The sequence below is a fragment of the Symphalangus syndactylus genome, chromosome 1, assembly GCF_028878055.3.
Source record: "Symphalangus syndactylus isolate Jambi chromosome 1, NHGRI_mSymSyn1-v2.1_pri, whole genome shotgun sequence".
In the NCBI taxonomy this organism is placed as follows: Eukaryota; Metazoa; Chordata; class Mammalia; order Primates; family Hylobatidae; genus Symphalangus; species Symphalangus syndactylus.
The window spans coordinates 106,192,697-106,215,242 of record NC_072423.2 but is presented as its reverse complement, the minus strand read 5'-3'; the positions used below and the strand labels follow the sequence as shown (position 1 = coordinate 106,215,242).

Sequence of the window (22,546 nt, the reverse complement as noted above, 5' to 3'; positions counted from 1 at the left end):
ACAATATATATATAATATATACTATATATAGTATATATACAATATATATATAATATATACTATATATAGTATATATACAATATATACTATATATATACTGTATATACACATACACACACATAAATGGGATCAGACTGTATATGGGGCATTTTGTAACCTCTTCTGTTCATTTAGTGATGTCTTTCCAAGTCATTAGCAGTCGGCTTTACCATTATTTGTGATGGCTTCATGAAAGTTCATGATTAAATGTACTATAGTTTAATCCCCTTCTGTGATATGTTTAGGTTGTTGTAATTTTTCTCTAATGTGAACAGTACTGCAACATATATTCTTTCTGCTAAATCTTCATTTCTTTATATTATTGTTTCCTTGTGTTGATTTCCTAGAAGTAGAATTGCTGTGTCAAAGGTTATGCACATTTAAAATATTTAATAGATGTGGCCAAGTTATTTTCAGAAAACTTATGCCAATTTACATTCCCACCAGCAGAAAGGATATTTCCTAATACCCTTGTTGTTAACACATCAGTTTCAATTTGATAGGCAAAAACAAAAATACTTTAAACCTTGTATTTGTATTGGTGCTTAAAAGTGAGCTTGAACATCTTGTTCTCTGTCTTTTGTTTATTTGTTTTTGTTGCCATGGGTAGTATTCTGGGATCTGCTGGTTCATGCACTTTGCCCTGTTATTGTGTTCTCATGTCATAATGTAGCAAATAAGAAAATGAGCTTTGGGGTCCCACATGCCTTGAAAAGGTCCAGTAGCTATCATTTGCCTGCTGTGTGACCTGGGACAGATTCTCACCCTTTGTAATCCTCGGTTTGTTCAACTGTTAAATAAGAATGATGACAGTGACCACCTCAATGCAGTTGTACCATGTATGGTACCAGGTTTGGGGCTGATGTTCAACATGCTAGGTTTTAGTACTTTAGTGCTCATTTAATCCCTCTATTTCTTTTAGCATGTTCTTACTCCTTATACCATGATGGATTACCCCCACTTAGCTTAATTGTGTGCAATAACCTTACTCATTTTTGGGGTATTTGCTATGGATTAGCAGTTGGGAAAACAACAGTGAACGAAACTAATATATCTCCATCATGAAGCTTATATCCATGTGTATGTGTGTGCGCGTGTGTATGTGTATGCACGCGCGCGTGTGTGTGTGTGTCGGGAACAGAATATAACAAGAGGACAGACAAAATAACTGTAAATTACACCATGTGCTATGCAGAAAACCAACAGAGGCTAAGGCAGAGACTAAAAAGGGGGACTTATGATAGATAAGGAGAGGAGGAAGGGTCTTTTGGAGGTGGAGAGTTCAATGATGAGACCTAAAAAATAGGAAAGAGATAACTGTGTTAAAATGTTTTAGTGCAGAGCAGGCAGGTGGGCAATATGTGCAAAGGCCCTGTGGCAGGAAAGAACTTCAGGTGTCAGAGGAATTTTTTAGAAGTCTAGCCTGGGAAGAAGAGGGTGGTTGGGAATTTAGCAACTGGGGCTGAGTAAGGGGGCAAGTGGAGGTGAGATTACAAAACAGGGAAGGGGCCAGCACATTTTAACTTTTATTTTAAATAACAGAAGGCCTCTATAGAGCTGTGAGCAAAGTGGGGGATCTCTATCCTCTTTTTTGAGATGGAGTCTCACTCTGTCACCCAGGATGGAGTGCAGTGGCGAAATCTCGGCTCACTGCAACCTCCGCCTCCTGGGTTCAAGCGATTCTCTTGCCTCAGCCACCTGAGTAGCTGGGATTATAGGTGTGCTTCATCACACCCAGCTAATTTGTTGTACTTTTATTAGAGACAGGGTTTCACCATGTTGGCCAGGCTTGTCTTGAACTCCTGACCTCAGGTGGTCCACCTGTCTCGGCCTCCCAAAGTGCTGGAATTACAGGTGTGAGCCACCATGCCCAGTCAGAGGGACTCTATGTTATTCCTGTTATAACAAGCTCTCTCTGGGGCTGGATAGCAATAGAAGAGCTCAGGTAAGAGTTCCACCTGGTTCTCCAAGTGAGAGGCATTGGTGGCTTGGACTAGGATATTAGCAGAGGAGATAGAAGTCACAGAATGGTATTTTAGCAAGAAGGTTCCAAATAAGTCATTTATTTCTCCACTCCATGTTGTTCACTAGGACCATTTTTAACACCGGCTGTCATTAGAAATTTCCCAGTGCTCTGAAAGAGTGAGTTTCCAAGTGGCAGATAATCTGGCTCCTCTCTTCAGTGTGATAGGGTACTAGTGACATGTCCTCAAACTTACTCTTCTAGGAAAAGCTCTAGTCTCCCAAAAAGCCATGTTTAAAATGGAAGATTGCAGAACTTGCTGCAGTCATAAGAGCCATTGGCTTTGATCAGTCTCTAGTCTCCCAACTAAAGGAAACATATTTTGAAAAAGTCAACTCAGTTCCAGCACATGGTATATTTCTCCTCTCTTGATCCCCATGAAAAATGCTGACCCTAGAAAAACAACAAACAAGCAAATAAACAAAACTGTGAGGGTAGGGAAACAAGATAGAGGCCAGCTCTCAAGACTGTTTATTCTCTCTTAAAATACATTGTTCCTCTTGGTTTGCATTTCCCTGATTTGTTTGCTGCCTTGCAGAGCACCCTTTGCCATCATCCCTATATATTTCCATGTAAGTTCTGCCTATGGATTTATAGCTTCTCTACTGACAAGAAGCTCTTTGAAGACAAGAATGATCTATGATCCCATATGATCCTACCTTCTTCAGCCCTTATCTGTCACAATGCCTTTTTCTCCCACTTACTATATGACCAGTACTACTTAACTTTTCTTGCTTTTCTCTTACATGTAAGACTTGGGGCCAGGCACGGTGGCTCACATGTGCAATCCCAACACTTTGGGCAGCCGAGGCTATCTTGAGCCCAGGAGTTTAAGACCAGCCTAGGCAATATGGCAAGACCTCATCGCCACAAAACATACAAAAATTAGCCAGGTGTGGTGGTGCATGCCTATTGTCCCAGCTTCTTGGGAGGTTGAGATGGGAGGATTGCTTTGGGCTGCAGTGAGCCGAGATCATGCCACTGCACTCCAGCCTAGGTGACAGACTGTCTCAATAGGAAGAAAAAAGACTTGGCAGAGAAGAAGAAAAGAACATGGAGGCACTTGGGGAGGCCGAGGTGAGTGGATCACCTGAGGTCAGGATTTCAAGACTAGTCTGGCCAACATGGCAAAACCCCATCTCTACTAAACATACAAAAATTAGCTGAGCATGGTGGTGTGGGCATGTAATCCCAGCTACTTGGGAGGCCGAAGCAGGAGAATTGCCTGAACCTGGGAGACAGAGGTTGCAGTGAGCCAGGATCCCACTCCAGCCTACACTCCAGCCTGAGTGACAGAGCGAGAGAGAGACTCCATCTCAAAAAAAAAAAAAACAACAAAAAACAAAAACAAAAAATAACATGGAGAGTGCTTGCAAGGTTATTTCTAGGAACAAACAGTTGGGGAAGAAATTGGGATTCTTTTGGCCTCAAATGTTCATCTTACCAGTGCACTATGCTTAGAAAAGGAATAGGATGACTTTGCATTTACATGATCCTCCTTATCAACTGGAGCTGGGGCCATAGAGTCCAAGATTGCATGTGTCCTATTCAGGGAAACCAAGCTCTTTGTGGGGAGGATGCAGTAGTGACCCAGTTCTGGAATGACAGGCCCTTCTCCTCATATATATATACATATATATATATATATGAGGAGTTACATATATTATATGTGTATATCTATATAAAACTACATATAGTTTTATATATGTATAAAGAAATACATATATTTTCTTCATATTCCTTTGCCTTCCCCATTCTATAAAAAGTATTTCAAGAGCTTACAACTTCCACAAGGGCAGAGACCATATGGATTTTTTCCTCCCCATTGTGGCTCCAGCATGGAGCAGGATGTTTAGTATCTAGTATTTCCAGTTAACACTTGATGGATGGAAGGCTAGGTGGGAGGGTGGGTGGATGGGAAACATAAAACAGAAAAGGTAACACAAGTCAGTTGTCAGTAGCAAGGAGAAAAGGACACCAAAGACAGGGGAGCCACAGAACACCTAGGCTCTGATAGGGTATTTGAGCCCTCTGCTTGAGCCAGTTTGCACATGCAAAGAGGGAACCAGGACAGCTCTACAAATCACGGTCTGAGAGATTAAGACACAATGATTGCTTAAGATAAAATACAACTTTTACTGACTGAAGGTAAGAAATAAACTTTCCCTGGGGCTTCTCAAAAAGAAGAAAATGGTTGCCCCAAATTCTCAGGAACATTGACTTGCCTTCCCACCCTATTCACTGAGGCTACTGCTCACTGAAGTCCTAGTGGCAGCTTCCTACAGTAGGGTCTTCAGCCAGGGGGGCATGTTTCCATAGTGGGAGTGGAGGATCTTGGGTTATGAGAGCCCCTGGAAGGGCAAGAGGTTGGCATACAGAGAGTGAGCTCGTACAGATCACCAAAAACCCACAAGTCATTCTGATCTCTCCTTCCCCCTTCCACAAGGAGCTATGTCCCTGCCTGTCTGCCTTTTGGAGAATCACAGGTAAAACAGAGTGAACACTGTCCTCAGCAATATCCTTCCAGTTGTCTTGACGAGTCCTTGACTTTTCTTACTGACAGAAGTCCCAGAAGGCAGTAGGTGAGGTGACAGGGGAAACTGCTATTTTGGACTAATTTCTAGTGACAGGGAGGATGGGTTGGGAAAATAGAAATGACAAGAATCTTGGGAAAAGGCAACTGTGCTGTCTTAGAATTCACAACAGCTGTTGGTTTTAATGAGTCTGAGAATGATTTGGGCAGAATCCAAAACTCCTGAATCCTCCACCTGTAACCTGCTGCTGTGCTGCTTCTGCAGGGTGGTATGAGAGGGTACACTGTCCAGATGCATGCGGCTTCTTACTGTGGGGCTTTGGCCCCAAATCCCAATGAGAAAATCATGAGGACTCCAGCTGTGCCCAAGGCCAAGTGGGTCTTGGTCGTGTACCCTGATGTGGGCCCTCAGGGTCTCACTGATCCAGAGGCAGGGGGAGCAAAGGGAGACAAACTCAGGGTCAGGGTGGGTGGGAGGAAGGGAGAGCATTAAAGGAAGAGGAGCTTTTCTCTAAGGCCTAGAGGGACACACCCAAGTCATGTCATCAGGCGTCATACTCTCAGACCTTGCCCTGTTTCTCTGTTCTATTTTTCTCTCTTTAGGGTCTAGGCAAAGAGCACCTTTGGAGATCTCCTCTTAGAAGACCCCTCTTCCTTTGCAGAATTAATCCTCCCTGCCCCTCAAGTCCCAAACATTTTACTTTATTTGATCCATTTCACAACATCATTCTGGTTCTATGATGTTGACCAATTTACAAGTAAGGAAAATGAGACTTACAAAGAGCAAGTAACTTGCTGGGCAAGGTGGCTCACGCCACCCTGGGAGGCTGAGGTGGGTGGATAGCTTGAGCTCAAGAGTTCAAGACCAGCCTGACCAACATGGTGAAACCCCATCTAAAGAAAAAAAATAAGAAAAAAATAAGAAAAATTTTAAAAAAGACTGTTCTTTCACCAGGCTCTGCAATGTCCTCTTTGTTGTAAATCAGAGATCCATGTATGTGTTGGTCTGCTTTGGAGTTTTCCCTGCTGGTCCACTGGACGATTTTTGTATTTGTACACTAAAGCCACACTGCCTTAATTACCATACTTTACAATAAACCTTGATAGCCAGTGAGGTAATTGTCCTGCCTTGTTCCTATTTTTTTAGGAGAGTTTTTGGATATTCTCATTCCTTTATATTTTCATATAAATTTATTTTATTTTTTAATTTTTTTTTTTGAGGCAAGGTTGCTCTCTGTCACCAGGCTGGAGTGCAGTGGTGGATCTCGGCTCACTGCAACCTTGACTGCTGCCCCCAACAGCTCAGTCTTCCAAGTAGCTAGGACTGCAGGCGCGTACCACCACACTTGGCTAATTTTTGTATTTTTTGTAGAGATGAGGTCTTGCAGTGTTGCCCAGGCTGGTCTCGAACTTGTGGGCTCAAGCAGTCTGTCTGCCTCAACTTCAAACAGTGCTGGGGCCGGGTACAGTGGCTCACGCCTGTAATCTCAGCACTTTGGGAAGTCGAGGCGAGTTGATCACACGAGCCCAGGAGTTCAAGACCAGCCTGGCCAACATGGCGAAACCCTATCTCTATTAAAAATACAAAAATTAGCCAATGTGGTGGTGCATGCCTGTAGTCCCAGCTACTCAGGAGGCTGGGTCATGAGAATCACTTGAACCTGGGAGGCGGAGGTTGCTCCATCCTGGGTGGCAGAGTGAGACTGTGTCTCAAAAAATAACAAATAAATAAATAAATAAATAATAATCAAGTAACTTACCCCAAGGCCTCACAGCTCATTTGAGGGAAGACTTAGATTCTGAATATAGGGGTATCCGATTCTTAGCCCTGTTTGGTAACCACTGCTTTCTGCCAACTTGTCCACCCACTCAGCTCTGGCTTCCGTGAAATGATGCCATCTGTCCACTGTTACAAAGTGTAGGGAAAAGGAGAGATTTCCACTGAAAGCTGCTTGGAATAGCAACCATCACATTGCTGTTTTAAGATGTGATCTTTTCCCTACTAGGGAATCCCTGAAGCAGGCAGTTATTTAAAATACAGTTGGCTTCAATCTTTGCATAGCTTCCATCTAGAATCAAGAGGCAGGCACCTAAGAAGAAATATTATAATACTGATCATCCATCCATGGGAGGCCTTGCATAAGACACCATTTTTCTGGTCCCTAACTATGAGGCTGTAATAACAAAGACCAGAGCTTTTTCATGCCTCCATTTCCTCATATGTTATCACTGAGCTTCAGGAGAAAAAGAAATCATGGGAACTGAGCATAAAGTAAAATCTCAACTGATTGATAACAGATCAGTCTGGAAAAATAGAAAAGTATTGAAAATGTAGTCGCAATAAAGGAATGAGCTCTATGCTGATAAATTCAAGTATGTCCCATGCTGACTTCCTTTAATTTCCCAAATTTGTGAAAAGAAGGATAGAAAAGGTGGGTAACTAATATTCGTTGAGAGTCTACTCCATGCCAGGTACTGAATTGGGCACAGGTGCCTCCTGCTCTCACATCTATGTTTCGGTTTGGAAGTAGAAATAAACATAAGTAAACTAATAAATCATTAATATAACTTAATATACTGAGTATCATGAAGGAAACAAAAGGGGTGATGAGGATGAGGATACCTGGGGTGAAAGAGGGTTAGCCATGCAAACAGGAGGTGAGGGGCACTTCAGGTAGTGGGAGAGGTGGATTGAAAGATTAGAAAACCAGAAGGAGTTGGTCCAGAAGGAGAAGGTCTGGACCTTCCAGGGAATCTTAGCTGTGGTGTTGGGAGTTTAGAATGTATTCCAAGTACAATGGGAAGACACTGGAGGGCTTTAACCTAGAGAGTGACACAGCCCCATGATGTTTTATGAATATAGCCATCGTCATCCCAATTTGTGGAACAATTAGTTTATTCCCCTTTGACATAAGTCAGTTTTCTGATCTGTTTTTGGTTAATTTGATGGCTTTACACATGTTAGTTTGCCTTTTTGTTCATGGTATTGAATCTGTAATCCTTCTTGAAAGATGGGGCATACCTATGAACAAATGGCTGTCACCACTTGATCTCTCAGGGTTTTGGAGGGCAAGGGAAGCAGGATGGGGCTTCTGAGCCATATAAATCCTAGGCCATGCAGTGTCCAGCAATCTGAAGCTTGGAGACAAGTTTGTTTCAGGATCCCTAGTATCAGCAGACAGCGATTTTATGGTATTAGCCAATCAACAAGTGTTTTGAGTGCTGGCCCTGTGCCAAGCACTGTGCTGGATTCTACAGACTCAGTTCTGTCTGTCTGTCCCTTCCATCCCTGCTCCTTTACATGTGGTCATGCAAAGGCTTCTTGATGTGATGTGCATCATAAAAACCCAAGGTCCACGGTGATGCCTATTCTGTCTCAGGGCTCCTGATTTCTCCACAATGTCCCTCCATGTAGAGGACTCACTTCTGATATGACTTTTCTGGATCTGAATGTGAATAGCTGATATCTGCTCTGCACAAAACTGTCACAGAATGGGCATGTAAATGACCAAATGATCTTCTTTCTCAATTTGGTGAGCACATCCACTAAGAGGGCCCATCTTGATCATCCAAAGAAACCATTTTGATTTTGAGGAATTTATAGTGCAAAATACAAGAGATTTATAAGACAAGGGTTCTTAACCTAGGAGCCAGATGTTCCTAGACAATCCAGGTCTGGGTTTTGGTGGAGGAAATGCCCCAACCCTCATGAATTTTATCTGAAATTGTGAGTGTATAGCCTTTGGATTTTTCGGGGAGGGGGTCAGGGGTAGGAGAAGGTTTATAGCCCCTGCCAAGTTCTCAGTGGATCCTTTGACTCTCCAAGGGTTATAAAAGTTGTAATTGTTATTATAGCTCTAGTGGTCCTGATTATGTTAGAAACTGTCAACCCCACTATCCTTGGTATTGACAAACATCAGTGATGGCTTGTCAAAACCCACCCCTGTGAAAAATCCCATTCTTCACCCACAAGAGTCAGCTTCCTTTTCAACCAAACTTCTGGGCAGGATTGAGGGAAGTATCTATGGATGGAAGACTTGGCTTTCCTTGGCTCCCTTTGTTTAGTTTCACTGCAGCAAGTTATCTGAAATGCGAGTGGGATGCAACTGTAACTGAATGGGATTTGATGCCTCTGACCTGTGCTTGCATCCATTGTCTCATTTGCTGTTGATCACCAATGTGAGGTGGATGGGTGGAGGATCCCCATGTTGGGGGAGGTGCAAGCACAGCTCAGTAGGTTTAAATACCTCACTCAAGATCACCAAGCCAGTAAGTGTAGCATTGGACCCACCTGGGGCAAATAATACTTGGTTGTTTTAAGAATACCTAGAATTTGTTTTAGTCAGGTATAATAAGGCACACAGACACAGAAATGATTGTCATGAAGGAAGAAGTATATTGTATCCATAGTTCCCTAGAAGCAGAAGGCATGGCATACCATGAAGGGACACACAGGGAAGCGCCAAGGCAAGATGAGTGGGCAGAGAGATTTAGAGGGCAGGAGCCTTTATTGTGTTTTCCATGGGAAGAAAGAGGTAAAGCAGGCCAACCAAGCTTAGTGTTGGATAGTCAATCATCTCAGTGGGCACTGGGGTATAGGGGCTGCCCCAAGTTGTCTGATACCTGGTCCTGGGGTGATTAGGGCAGGTGGTATGACCTCAAGTGTGAGAGCCTGATGAAGGGAGGTGATTGGAGGCATGGGCTGTGGATTGGTTGGTTTGTATATCAGAAATGCACTTGCAGGCCAGTTGCTTACTATCTCCAGGAATTAGCTAACCCTAGGAGGGAGAGTCTCTCCAAGGTCATAAGGCCTCAGACATCAGAGCAATAATAGTACGGAAAATCCAAAGACATGGTTAATACACTGGCCCTGTCCTCTGAATGAATTCAGTGGAGCTGGACAGTCTGATAAATTGCATCACAGACCTTTGAGGATGTTTGCAGCTTGACTTCTTATTGCTCCATTGAGCTGTGTGTAATCTCTTGTGTTCTGTTGTGCCAACCCCAGGTCATAGTCTCTGGGTGGCCAAGAAACACCTGTCTCCTTCACCTTGACAAAACACATGGCCATAAAACTGGACTTTTATCCCTTTGGCCAGAAGATTACAAATAACAATTTTTTTTTCTGAATTGGAATTTTTTTTCAATACCACACATGAGGTATCAGGCACTTGTGCTTGGAAAAAAGGAGATTATATAGACTCTTGGAGCGTCCCCAAGGTGACAGTCCATTTTTCATAATGATCTATGATATTCGTTTGTTGAAATTTTATTACTTTTGTAATTTGATTCAATTTATCCCATTTTATTGCTGTTCAAGGTAGCGTTACCATGGTTGCCTTTCTCTTCCTTCTGGATAAGGATGTTTCTTCTTTTATTATGAGCATGGTGGCTTCTAGATTAAAGCAGCCTGCTCAATATAACTGTTTCCTTTGGAGTCAGCCTTCTCTGAGCCCATCTCTACTCTTGTAGAATTTTCATGAAGATAAATATTGGCAATGATTTATGAAGCATTTATGTGAGTAATCAGGTTCCATCCCTTATCTTCAGCTTAAAGATTAAGGATTTTATTCAGAAATGCTTCTCTGTACCAGAAATCATAGAAATGAGCAAATAACAATGAAAGTTGGTTAGTAATATCTTTTGTGAAAATATAGATTAAGAATATATTCATTAGCTGCAAATTGACTTTAAAACATAAAGACATCAGGAGACCTCTTTCTAAAGCTGAAGTCATTCATCATTTTGAGAAATCCTGGAAGTATTTTAGGGAATACCTGAGTTGGGCAGTGAGTCCAAAAGGACATGAGCAGGTGAGAAGACAGGAAGATGACAGGAAGGCATGCCTAATACAGAGGCTGCCACTTAGCTAGATTAAAATTTAGAACCCATGAATGTGGGCACCCGTAGGTAATGAACAGATATGGTAGCAAATGACACTGACATAAATAATTCATATAAATTGCTTGCTTTTAAAGGTAGAAGGAATGGATTTGTAATTAAATGTTTTTTTAAAATAAAAGATTACCTTTTTTTTTCTATAAAAATATAGACTGTTTTTTGAGGCTCAGAAGTGCTTGGTCTCCAAACCTTCCTTTCCTCTGCATCTGGGAGCAAGAGTGGAATTAATGTAATTCCAAAGATTGTGAAGACCCAGCTCAGCAGCTACAGACAGCAGAGTACAGATCTGCCCTTTCTTGGGGAAAGAGGAAAGTATAGTTAGCTAATCCTGCTTGCCAAGTCTGGCTGATGTCTCATGATCCTGCCTTCTTTGGTTGACACAAGCTTTTTAAAAAATGTCATTTTGATCCAGCTCCTCTATTTTTTTAACCACCCACTGGATTGTAAACTCCTTAAAGTTTTGCCTCAATCCTTAGTAAATTGTAGGAATAGCTTTCCTGGAAATGGCTCCAGTGATTTCTTAATGTTTGGTCTCATTTAGACCTCATCTGCTTGGTGGTTTTTTTTAAAGTGTTGGCCTTAGCCTACCTGTGTCAGACCAACCATGGGCATTTTTTAAAATGTATATCCCTGGGCCTACTTTATTCTGAACCTCGGGAGGGTGGGTGCTAAGACTCCACCTTCAACATGTGATTCAAGGCCCCTGGTGATACTGATGCCTTGTGAAGTTTGAGGACTCTCACTGCCCTGGCCAGAGCCACAGTCATCTCTCACCTGGAACATTGTAGTGGCCTCCTACTTACTACCTCTGTTTCTACCCTTATTCTTTATGGCTATGGATGGGACATGGGCATTCAGAATTATAAGATTATCGTAGGATAATGGAATGGGCAGCCAGGTTGAGTGCACTGTTCATGGCCTGTGCTCTATCCTGCAGCCAGAGTGATCCTTTTACATTATGTATCAGCTCATGTCAGACTTCTACTCGGTCTCTCCTGAAAAAAAAGAAAAAGTGGCTCGCAGGTGTCCACATGATGTGGAACCCATTGTATCTCCAAGTTAATTTCCTGCAACCTCTGGTAGGTGACTACACTCCATTAACACGAGCCCCTTCAGTATCCCTGGAGCTTCCCTGTCCCAGGGACCTTGTACCTTTCGTTCCCTTCACCTGGAATGCTCTTTCCCATTAGCCATATGGCTTGTTCCTTCTCCCCGACTCCATTTTGTCTAGATCTCTGATCAAATGCCATCTTATCAGGAAGACCTTCCCATCTTCCTTTTCTAAAAATGCAGCCCCCTATCACTCTCCATTACCTTACTTTGCATTATTTTCTTTATCAGCATTTAATCCAACAAATACATAAACATTCTGTATGAATTTGCCATTTATTATGTTTACCTCCCAAGAAAATGTGAAGTCCCTGAGGGCAGAGTTTGTTTTGTTTACCCACGGTAGCCCTGGCACCAAGAATGGTCCCTGGCACATGGTAGGTACTTGTGAGTTACACGTGATAGATGACAAACTACTCATCTTGGACTCTCTCAGAAGCACAACTTTCTTCATTATTGAAGGGAGATGTGCAGGCAGCAGCAGCCTATTTTCTGCTGTGCAATTGCCCCATATAACTCTCCTGGTAGCCACTTCTCTCCCCTAATTTTAATGGCTGCAGAAAGGAGAAAATTTGATTCATTATCTTTACAAACTGACTATCTTCACCAAAGGTTAAGAAGGGTACCCCTCTCAGTTTCTGATGGGGGGGGATTGCATCTATGTGAGTAAAAAGCATAATCGGTTTTTTGAAAAAATCTGGGTGAGTTTTTTGTTTGTTCCATTGGGGAAATTTTATACTAAGTAGATTAAAGTAAGTGACTTTGAACTTTGAAAGTCTACATCAACATTTTATTAAGCTTAATTGGGTTTGTAGAACATTTAAAGACCATCCAAACTTAAGTGGGAGATCAAAATGAACGGAGAGGCTGATGCAGACTTTTTTTTTGCCCCTGCCTTTGAGCCGCATTAATCAAAGTGGTGCGCTCCATGCCTGCAGATGATGAGCATGAAAGCCTGGCTTTCTGGGGAGCTCTGGTGTATGCCAGAACTGTGCCACAGCACCTTCCCATGGTTGTCTGTGCCGTGCACCTGGCCTTCGGGACCACCCCAGATCTGGCTCTGCTTCACACTCCTTGCATCCGAAAAGTAGCTGGGCTCAAGGCAGACCACTGAAAGTTTGTTATGTGATGCTTCCTAGGGAAGAAACTCCAGTCGTTGGAAATAAGATCCATTAGGGTATAGAATCTGTTAATGATGGAAATTAGGAGCTATTTGACTGTCGTTCACAGAGGTTTTGCACTCAGTTAAATGAGCAGTAGCGTAAGGCAGCACTAACTGGAATATGCAAAGCCAGGACTTAATTTCCACATGTCATCTCTTTTTTGTGTTTGATTTTCACTGCAACGTTTATTCTTCCTGTGTCGTAACAGAATTGTTCAGGAAGTAGCAATGTCATTACTTTCTTTTCACTTAAAATGATCTTTAATTATTAAAGCAATGCTAGTTTATTTGTAAAATGGTATAAAATTTATGAAATAAAAAGTAAGAGGCTACTTTTAGAAAAAAATAGAATCTTGTGCTACACAAAACCCACAACTTGCTTTTTACCTTTACCAGTGCATCATGGATGAGGACATAGCTGCCGGATAGCCCACTACACGAATGTACCATGAACTTTTAGCCAGTCAGCTATCAAGAAAGACTTAGAATTTAACAGTTTTTGACCTTTACAAGTAATGAAGGTGAACATCCTTGTACTTTTAATTGTGTATTTTTGAAAATGTCTAAATATGAATTCTAGGGCTTCCAGAAAATATGTACTCTCTTCTACCACTTCTGTCATTTTTGTTACCTCTTAGTCCTCATAAGCATTTTATTTGTTATCCCAGCTATAAAATAAATGCCTGAGGGTGGAATTACTGTGTTAAAAAAAAACTGCAAATATAAAGTGCTATTATTAAATTTCTCTCCGAAATATTTCCTCCTTTAAAGTCAAATCTCTTTTCTTCTGTGGTCAGTTGAAAGGCATTATTGTGAGAGATGTAGGGCGTGAACCCAGTATCCTTTGATTATGTTTATTTTGTAGGCAGACATGCAACAAGTCATTTTCATGCCATTTCTGTTCAGATAAGGAGGTCAGTGTACCGGGTGCCAAGGACTACAAATCAATGGAAATATTGAACATTTTTCTGATTTTCTTTCATAAGCAATAAAATAACATACAAACCAGTGAAACAAATATAATACCCATAAACCCCTCAGCACATTACCTGACCCAGGGGATGGTGCTGATCGTAGCAGCCACAGTGGTGGTGGTGGTCGTGGTAGGACTGTGCTGGTGAGGTAGGGGACATGGTGATGGTTTTCATTATTGGGGTTATTGTTAGCATAATTATTCTTAAGCAGCCGTGTCTGATCTGAAGTTTGGCACAATTCTACTGGTTTTCTAAATAGGTTGCCATCTTTTACATTAGGAGGTGTAGAAGTTTTGCTGGTGATTCACAGTATTGTTCTGGAGTTTTAACTATGTCTCCAAGAGAACTCAGTTTATATGAAGGCTCTTCATCTAGACAGCAGAGGAGGCTGGCAGTCACAGCTACTTTTGCTCAAAAATATGGGTTGTTTTGTGTTGGGTCTTTGCTTATAAAGATAGACTCATAGCTTCCTTTCCTCAGAGGCATCTCTTATGCTTCTTGCTTGCCAAGGAGCCAGTGGGGATGCAAGTTTTTGTCGGTCTAGTGTTTCCCCTTTAAAGAGCTTAAATTTGAAATTAAAGACAAAGATTTATGAGAAAGCATGGGTCTGGTCTCAAGAGACTTGATTCCAGTTTGTCCTGGATTCTGTGGGTGCTGGCTCTGGGCCTTGGAGCTGGTTGGGATCTTCTGTATTGACCAAACCAGCATCCCCCAAAGGTTGAAAGCAGATACCGGTGCTATCCTGAGGTCTTAGAAGTCCTCTCTCCTGACATGTAACTTTGATGAAATGAAGCAAAACACTTAACTGGCCTCAGTTTCTCCCCTCAATCAGAGATTCTCAGTTAAGTGCCGACAGTGGACAGGCAGAGAAAGTGAACGGGGGTGCAGCTATATGAAGGAGGGTCAATGGTAATCATTTTTGGCAATATGAGGCTGGATCTTTGCTTTTTTTTTTTTTTTTTTTTTTTGAGATGGGCCCTCACTCTATCACCAGGCTAGAGTGCAGTGGCACAAACTCGGCTCACTGCAACCTCCGCCTCCCGGGTTCAAGCAATTCTCCTGCCTCAGCCTCCCGAGTAGCTGGGACTACAGATGCATGCCACCATGCACAGCTAATTTTTTTGTATTTTTAGTAGAGACGGGCTTTCACCATGTTGGCCAGGATGGTCTCGATCTCCTGACCTCGTGATCTGCCCACCCCGGCCTCCCAAAGTACTGGGATTACAGGTGTGAGCCACCGTGCTCAACTGGATCTTTGCTTTCTATTCCCCCCAAGAGAAGCCAGAATCTCCCAATTTAAAAAAACAAAACAAAACAAAAACCGTATCCTCACTCCCAAATGTGACTCTGATGGGAATGGTGTGGAGAAGGGCCAGAGGACTGGAAAGAGGTCTGTCTGCCTGCCCATCCACCGGGGAAGGCCCCTTGCAGGAGCTGTGATAAATAAAGTAATGACCTTACCAAGCACAGATGAGCACAGACTGACATTCCATAATAATAACGTGCATTTACATATCTCTTTAAATTGGGAAGAAACCATTACCTCACAACTAGCCTTCAAGTTACGATGCCCAGATTAGAGGATATGCATAATTAAAACAGAATATTCATTTTTACAATCCACTGTAAGCGTTTATATATTTTTTTTATCTCTTCATGTATTGAGTATCAGTGTTCCAAGTGCAGTGCTCCATCAGGGCCCAGCCAGGTAAAGGAGACACATCCCTTCCTTCCCTGGTCAAGTGGATACTCTAGTGGAGCAGATTGACTTCACAGACCAGCTACACAGAATACTAGCTAACCACAATTGTAGCAAAGGCTGGGGAGGAGCAGTAGGAGCACTTGACCCATCAGACTAGAGGAGCTGGAAGGACATCACCTGGTAAAGCCTTTGATACCACCTGCTGAGTGTCATTCATCTGATGCCGTGTCTTCACTGACCTCAGTCACAAAGAGGTGGCCACAGGCTGCACATGGCCCATCCAAAGCATTTTGTTTGGGCTGTGTAGCATTGACCCACATACCATTTTAAATTGAATTAAAAGATTTTAACCTTTTCATTCCTTATCTTTCTTCCATTTAACCTTAAGTACCATCTGGTAGGTAGGTCATGCTTTGTTTCAAAGAGTTCTGACCTCATAAGAGAGGGTTGAGAAACCAATAGAAAATAAAAAAGCCAGGTTTTTACATATGTTTTTTGCTCTTCAGGAACCAAAAGCTTAGGAAGACTAGAAAGAGTCCCCATAGATCTCCTGGCCACAGGCTGTGTCTCTCATCCCAGTTAATTATCTTCTAATATCATGCCAGACACCACAGATGGTAAGAGAGTGTCTGCAGCCTGTCCTCACCATTGGAGGGAAATGTCGAGGGCCTTTCAGGGGCATTTTTACTCCCAAGAAGAGCACACTCTGCATTTCCTGTGTGAATGGGGAAAATGTTTGGGGATTTGGTCCAGACTTAGATGATCCTTGTCCATATGTGTGGAGCAAGCCCAGGCCCGTGAGGCTGCCAGTCTCCCATTCCCAGTTATTCTCTTCTGTCGTGACTTGCACACCGAAAACCAACCACCACCAGTGCCATATGGTTTAAAAGATCAAAGGCCCCAATTTTGAATACATTTCTAGCTGACTATACTTCAGATGTCTTAAATATGTTCCTGCAGATGGGAAGCATGGAGCATTAAAGAGGTAAGCCACATGTGTGTGAGCCATGCATGTGATCTGTGCAGGATGGCGAAAAGTGATCAGCCATGCGTTTGTCTTCCCTTCAGGTTCGCATCTTCACATACCTCATTGGACGAGAGGCTGCGTTTGCAGACAATCTAAAGTGGATGGCCTGTGCCAACAAAGGTGGGTCTTCCCAATGTGCTCGGCTCTGAATAACTTCCACCTACTTGTGCAGAATTAGGAATATTCATGAGAAAGTAGAGAGTTCTAATAATTCTAAGATAAAGTCTGGGTCTATCTAAGTGATTACTGATAGACTTGTAATGGTTTCTTCCAAATTATGGTTTTTTTTCTCTCTCTCTCTCTTTTTTTTTTTTTTTTCCTGTGGACAGAATCTTGCTCTGTTGCCCAGGCTGGAGTGCAGTAACGCAATCTCAGCTCACTGCAGACCACGCCTCCCGAGTTCAAGCAGTTCTTGTGCCTCAGCCTTCTGAGTAGCTGAGATTACAGGTGTGCACCACAATGCCCAGCTAATTTTTGAATTTTTAGTAGAGACGGGGTTTTGCCTTGTTGGCCAGGCTGGTCTAGAGCTCCTGAGCTCAAGTGATCTGCCTGCCTTGGCCTCCCAAAGTGGCCTCATTACAGGCATGAGCCACTATGCCCAGTGCCAAATTTTGAGGACATAGTCAAGTGGAGTGGTTAAGCCTTTCCACTCTTCTGCTTAGTAGCTGAGTAGCCTTGGGAGAATTACTATGGCAGACATTTACTGTGTATCAAATATCCATGTGCTCTCTCATCATTCCTAGCCTTCTTGCCTATAGGTGGGGCTTCAAGACTGGTTCTGGCCAATAGGGCATGAGTGAAATCAACCTGAGTCATTTCTGGGCTAAAGCATTTGAGAGCTAGTGTGGTGGTGTTGGTACTCTCTTCTGCTCTTGTGAACTCTGAAGGTACATGGTCCAGACAGAACAGTCATGAGATGCAGCAGCCTTCATCAGCCTGGGTCCCTGAGTGAACGCATGGAGCAGATGACTTCCACTGCCCCTTGCCTCTGCCAACCCACACTGGATTATAAATAGTGTTCATGACAAATAAACTTTTATGTTAAGCCACTGAGATTTTTAGTTTGATATGTTCTCATAGCGTAACTTTATGTACATTACTAATTAAGTTGGTCAACTTTAACTTGCCTCAATGTTCTAATACTCAAAACGGTAACGGTAATAATAATTCTTCCTTTAATTTTTTTAACTATCAAATAAAATTATGTATATTTATGGTGTACAACATGTTTTGAAGTATGTGTACATTGTGTAATGACTACATCCAGCTAATTAACATGTATTGCCTTACATCTTTATTATTTATTTGTGATGAGAATACCTAAAATCTATTCTTTTAGCAATTTTCAAGTATATAACACATTGTTATTAACTATAGTCACTATGTTATACTATATATCTCTTGAACTCATTCCTTCTGTCTAACTGAAAGTTTGTATCCAGTTCTTCCTTTAATTCTTATTAATGAAATGGTGCATATTAAGTGCCTTGTTCAATACTAGGACATAATAACTGCTCAATAATCATTAGCTTTTTTATATTCATAAGGTTAATTGATTACCAATCCCCTGTTGCATGTCAGAAACAAATAGTTTGGGGACAGCACTGGGAAGGAAGTAATAGGGCTGCCCAGTCTGTGAAGGCCTTCTTTTCATTTTACACACGGCCAAGAAGGCAAAGCACAGCAAGTTAGTAGGTAGGAGAGTCCAGACTCCTTGTATCCAAGTCGAGCAATCACTATCCACCAACTATGTGTAAGTTACCAAACCCGTCTGGGTAGATCTGAGTCACGTCATCTACAGAGCAGAGGTAGTGACAATACCTTCCCCTCACACATGTTGTGGGCATGACATGATGCCATATAAATAAAGTTGGTAGCTTGGCTCTGGTATGTAAGTGCCCTGAGTTATTCTCTTGTGTTATGTTGATCTCTGGGTCCTGTTTGCCTCCCTTCTGAGGCTGCAAGCTCCGTGAGAGCAGTGTTTGACTCTGATTTCATCTTGGGTTCTCTGACACAGCCCAGCCTCGTACCAGAGTAGGTGCTCCTTTGATGTTTGAAAAAAATACTCTAAATACTAATAAAGGAAGGTAGGTCCCGTTGCATAGTAGATTGGTATTGGTGGATTTCAGTGGCCTGCTTTAAATGGGTCTCCTAAGCCATCCTTCATCAAAGTTCCAGTGTTTGGACTTTAGTGGAGAAAAGAGGACTCAGTGAAGGGTTTGTGGGCCTTAGCTCCAGTTTTGATGGCGTAAGACAAAGTTGTTTCAGGTGCAAGCCACCAAAGTTGTTCCCTGAAATTAAAAAAAGGGGCATTTTGGAGAGAGAGGGGAGTGACTGAGAACCCTGGTGGGAAGGGAAGCTTGGGTCTCACAAGGGAGAAGGAAGACGTGTTTTTGTTTTTCTATTCCTTCTCAGTTTCTTCTGACATGTCCATGGCATTCTTCTTCTCTGTAGATAGACCTTCCCTACAATGGCATGCATACAGCCAGGAATGGCCACCCCATACCATGCATGCGCATCCATCCATGCAACAATACTGTGGGCAAGGCACAATATAGGAAAGGAGTATTTATATATTTTCCATTTAAGGCTGACTAGCAAGTCTAAATTCTGATTTCCCGTCCTCCTCCTCACCCCATTGAAGAGATTATGGTACCCGGCTTGGACCAGTTCTTTCTCCCTGCTGAATTGGGTGTGGGCAGAGGAAGCCCATGGAGAAATAAATGCTCTGGGGGGCTCAGCACTGTGGATGGGAGTGTGGGAAAGTTCTCCAAGAATAGGTGAACAGCCAGGCTCTTAAACCTGCATCCATCTTTCCCTTTGCTTGGCATTTTCTTTAATTATCTGCTTCTATTTGAACAGTCTTTTAAGCAAGGCTCAATTTCCTTATCTACAAAAGGAAGGGCTGCATGGAAGTTTTTAACATATCCTTGAAGCTCTAAAATAACACCTTCTGCAATTGTGTTTCGTTCTTTGTCTGGCTTGCTTCACTAAAAGGTATCAATAATTCTGCTTGTCTCAGAGTTATACATTTGGCCTCATTTCAGGGAGAACTATAGGAAGAACATAGGCAGAGGAGAGGGAGGCCGAGTAGATCCCAGATTTCCTCTGAGTGAAGAGGCCTTTCTTGAAATTAGTTTTGGAACTTTGTTGACATTTAAAAACCTTGAGTTAGCTATACTTTTCCCATTTTTTCCTTTATTCTGTGGTCTTGAAAAAAAGAGCTCCTTTCCATTTTTAAATTTTTTTTAAAAAAAATTTGCTGTTATTTCTTGCCACGTCAGATTGCAATTCTTCCATCAGCTAGTATGCATTTAGTCATGGGTTATTGTTTTTACCACTGTCTGTGTCCAGCTGATGAAAATTACTCAAATTGAAGTCTTGTCTTAATCAACTAATATTACACCATAATTTAGTTTTAGTCATTGTTTATAAGAATGTTTGAGGCATCCTTTTGAAGACAGTTTAGTCAACTCAGAGTATTTTAGGGCCTGGCTATAGAATATAGCCTTTAGGATTTATAAGTTCTGAGTACAGCAGTGCAGAAAATCCAAGGAGGTAATAGTAGCTGCTTGGCTGGACAGGCTGTGGATTCCATAATAATTCTCCTTCCCTTCCTGTCCACATCCAGTTACTTCCCTTCCTACCAGAGTCAGCCCCTCTCGATAGTTTCGTCTTCCTCATTCTGCCTCTATGTAAAGAGCCTTGGGAATGTCACTGTTTGCCACTCTTCAAAGTAGCAATGCCATCAAAATGTGATATTCCAGTCATCTGTGCCCATATAAACATCGGCTTCACGTTGCGTCAGTTAAGGGGTTTTGGACCACGTAACATCGGTGAGCAAGTATTCTTCTATGGTCATTAATTAAATCATTGTTTATAGTCTCAGATTGTTATAGTATGGAGGCAGCATAACATTTTTCATCTCAAGTGTCATGAGGTCCAGAGGGCCCCCTTACATATTTTCACCCTGACTCAGCCAAGTTCTGCAGTGAAATGAAGCATTAGCATTCAGGGACCAGAGCAGACCCAAAGAGAGTCCAAGGAGGCAGAACTAACCCACTGGGCCTGACCACAGAATGACCCTGGGAGGGAGCAAGAATCATGAGGGCTCTCCCGTTGTCCCTGAGTTAGTGGTCAAGGACCTGCTATCAGTGCAGGACTTCTTCCTTGGGAGTCTGGTAGCCATGGAGACAGTTCTTAGCCAGCAGATCTCAGACACTTTCCTCTGGAAATGAATGTCTGGGGACATTCGTACCCCTTGCAATAGTTCTCTGTCTCCTCCACTCTACCAGCAAAATCCAGGGAGGCCTGGAGCTTGTGAGTTTATTTCATTTTATGCATAAGTAGGTCCTGTCTTGAGGGAACCAACCCTAATGAGACAAAGCAGCAAGCCATTTTAAATACATTAAAACAATCATTGCCACTGTAGAATGGCTGGTGGAATTTAAAGTTCTGCGTTCACACTATTTCAAAAATAAGTGAACTGGAAAACAGAAAAGAGGGCCGACTACCGACTAGCCCAGACATTTCACAAAGCCATGGTGACCTTCTCTAACATTCAGTATGCCAAGATTTTAAATAAGCACTGGCTGATTCTCCTTCAAAAATCACAGTTAATGGAGTGTTTTCCAGCTGTGCAAATAAAGAAGGGCCTCCATGTTTGGGTTCTCAACCGATCAGTCATCGTCAGGTCCAGTGGAAATGCCACATGTGTTGTCGTCTGCTTAGCTTGCCCCTTTTCCGTGGGCTAAAGGTCATTCTCTCCTTATTTGAAAGAGAACTGGTGGCCTGAGACTTCCTGGAAGGTCCAGCTCCTAATCTTTTTTCAATAAAAAGATTCTTAACCTCATTATATCTTTCCACATGTAGTGTCCCCCAAAAGATACTTCACATTTATGAGGCCGGAATGGTCATAGGCGGCAGCAGGAGAAAAGTGGCAATTAAAACATTTTGCTATTTCAAGACAGGTGAAGGAAGGCACAAACAGCAGCTATTTAAATACCTTTTTGTAGTTCATTGCACTCCTTAGAATCAGAGATTTTGAGTGGCAATGAAGATGGTGATGCTTGCTGTTATTGTAAAACAGCAACTAAGGATGACAAGCTGCTCACTAAGTGCCAGGCATAGAACAGAGTACATCTGTGCGTTACCTCTTTTGATCCTCCTAAAGGCTCTTTGAAGTACTGTTATCATTATTTTTGTTTACAGAGAAGGAAACTGAGGCTGAGCAAGACTAGCACCTTGTTCCAAATTACCAGCCAGCAGGCGGTAGAGCTAGGATTCAGGCCCAGGTGACCCAAAGCCCCAGCCTGAACTCTTCACCAGACGTGCGGCTGCTTCTCTTTGGAGAGGAGAAAGCTGTGATTCATAGAGAACTCTTACATATCTCTCTTCATTTGAGATAATCTAGGAAAAGAAAACTAGAGAGCAAGAAAGGATTTCAATGTGCCATAATTAACAAAGGCCAGAGCTGGAATTTATGCCCAGCCTGTATGTTCTGGAAATGGCACTGCTTCAGCTTGCACAGTGGTATGGTTCAGGTCCTGATGTTTCAGAGTTGGGGACATTAAGGCTGTAGATAAGATGAGACCAGCAGAAACCACAGCAAGGTGTGATGGGTGCAGCCACAGAGCTATAGGAAAGAGACAGCATTCCTATTTCCCCAGTGTGTACCCTTAGATTGTTTTCTTCTTTTTCTTGTATTTTTAACATGGAGTTAAAAATTAAAATGTAGTCGTAGTCACAAAGGAAAAGATGTGTCCCTTGATCTGAGGCTCAAGCTGATTTTGAGAGCTCTGCTCAGGAGTGCCGTTCTCCCACCAAGGCCATTGGGCTCCCTGCCCTCGATGTCCATTCTCTCCAACACCATGAATATGGGTTCTTCTGCTCTCAGCACTCAGCAGGCCTCTCACTTGTTTTTTGTGAAGTCAAAGAAGACAGGGAGGTAGGAAGCTGTTTATAAATTGTACCTTTTTCTATAGAAATAAGTGTTTTTTTCAGTAGTGTGTGATCTTGACAGGGAGGAGGAGGAAGATGACACAGAACACAGTATTGGGAGCGTCTTCCAAGAAC

At 42.4% G+C, this 22,546-nt stretch overlaps 1 protein-coding gene across 5 annotated transcripts in view; it reads left to right on the top strand.

Annotated features, from left to right (window-relative positions):
• The window catches only part of CACNA2D3 (calcium voltage-gated channel auxiliary subunit alpha2delta 3), a 959,332-nt gene that overhangs the window by 611,982 nt on the left and 324,804 nt on the right, over positions 1 to 22,546 (top strand). For all 5 annotated transcript variants that reach the window (XR_010122405.1, XR_010122406.1, XM_055273813.2 and 2 more), the window contains exon 12: positions 16,513 to 16,591. Coding sequence is in view for 3 of the 5 variants with exons in the window: in XM_055273813.2 (XP_055129788.1) it covers positions 16,513 to 16,591 (79 nt within the window). In the remaining 2 variants the exon portion in view is untranslated. The remainder of the gene's footprint in view (positions 1 to 16,512; positions 16,592 to 22,546) is intronic.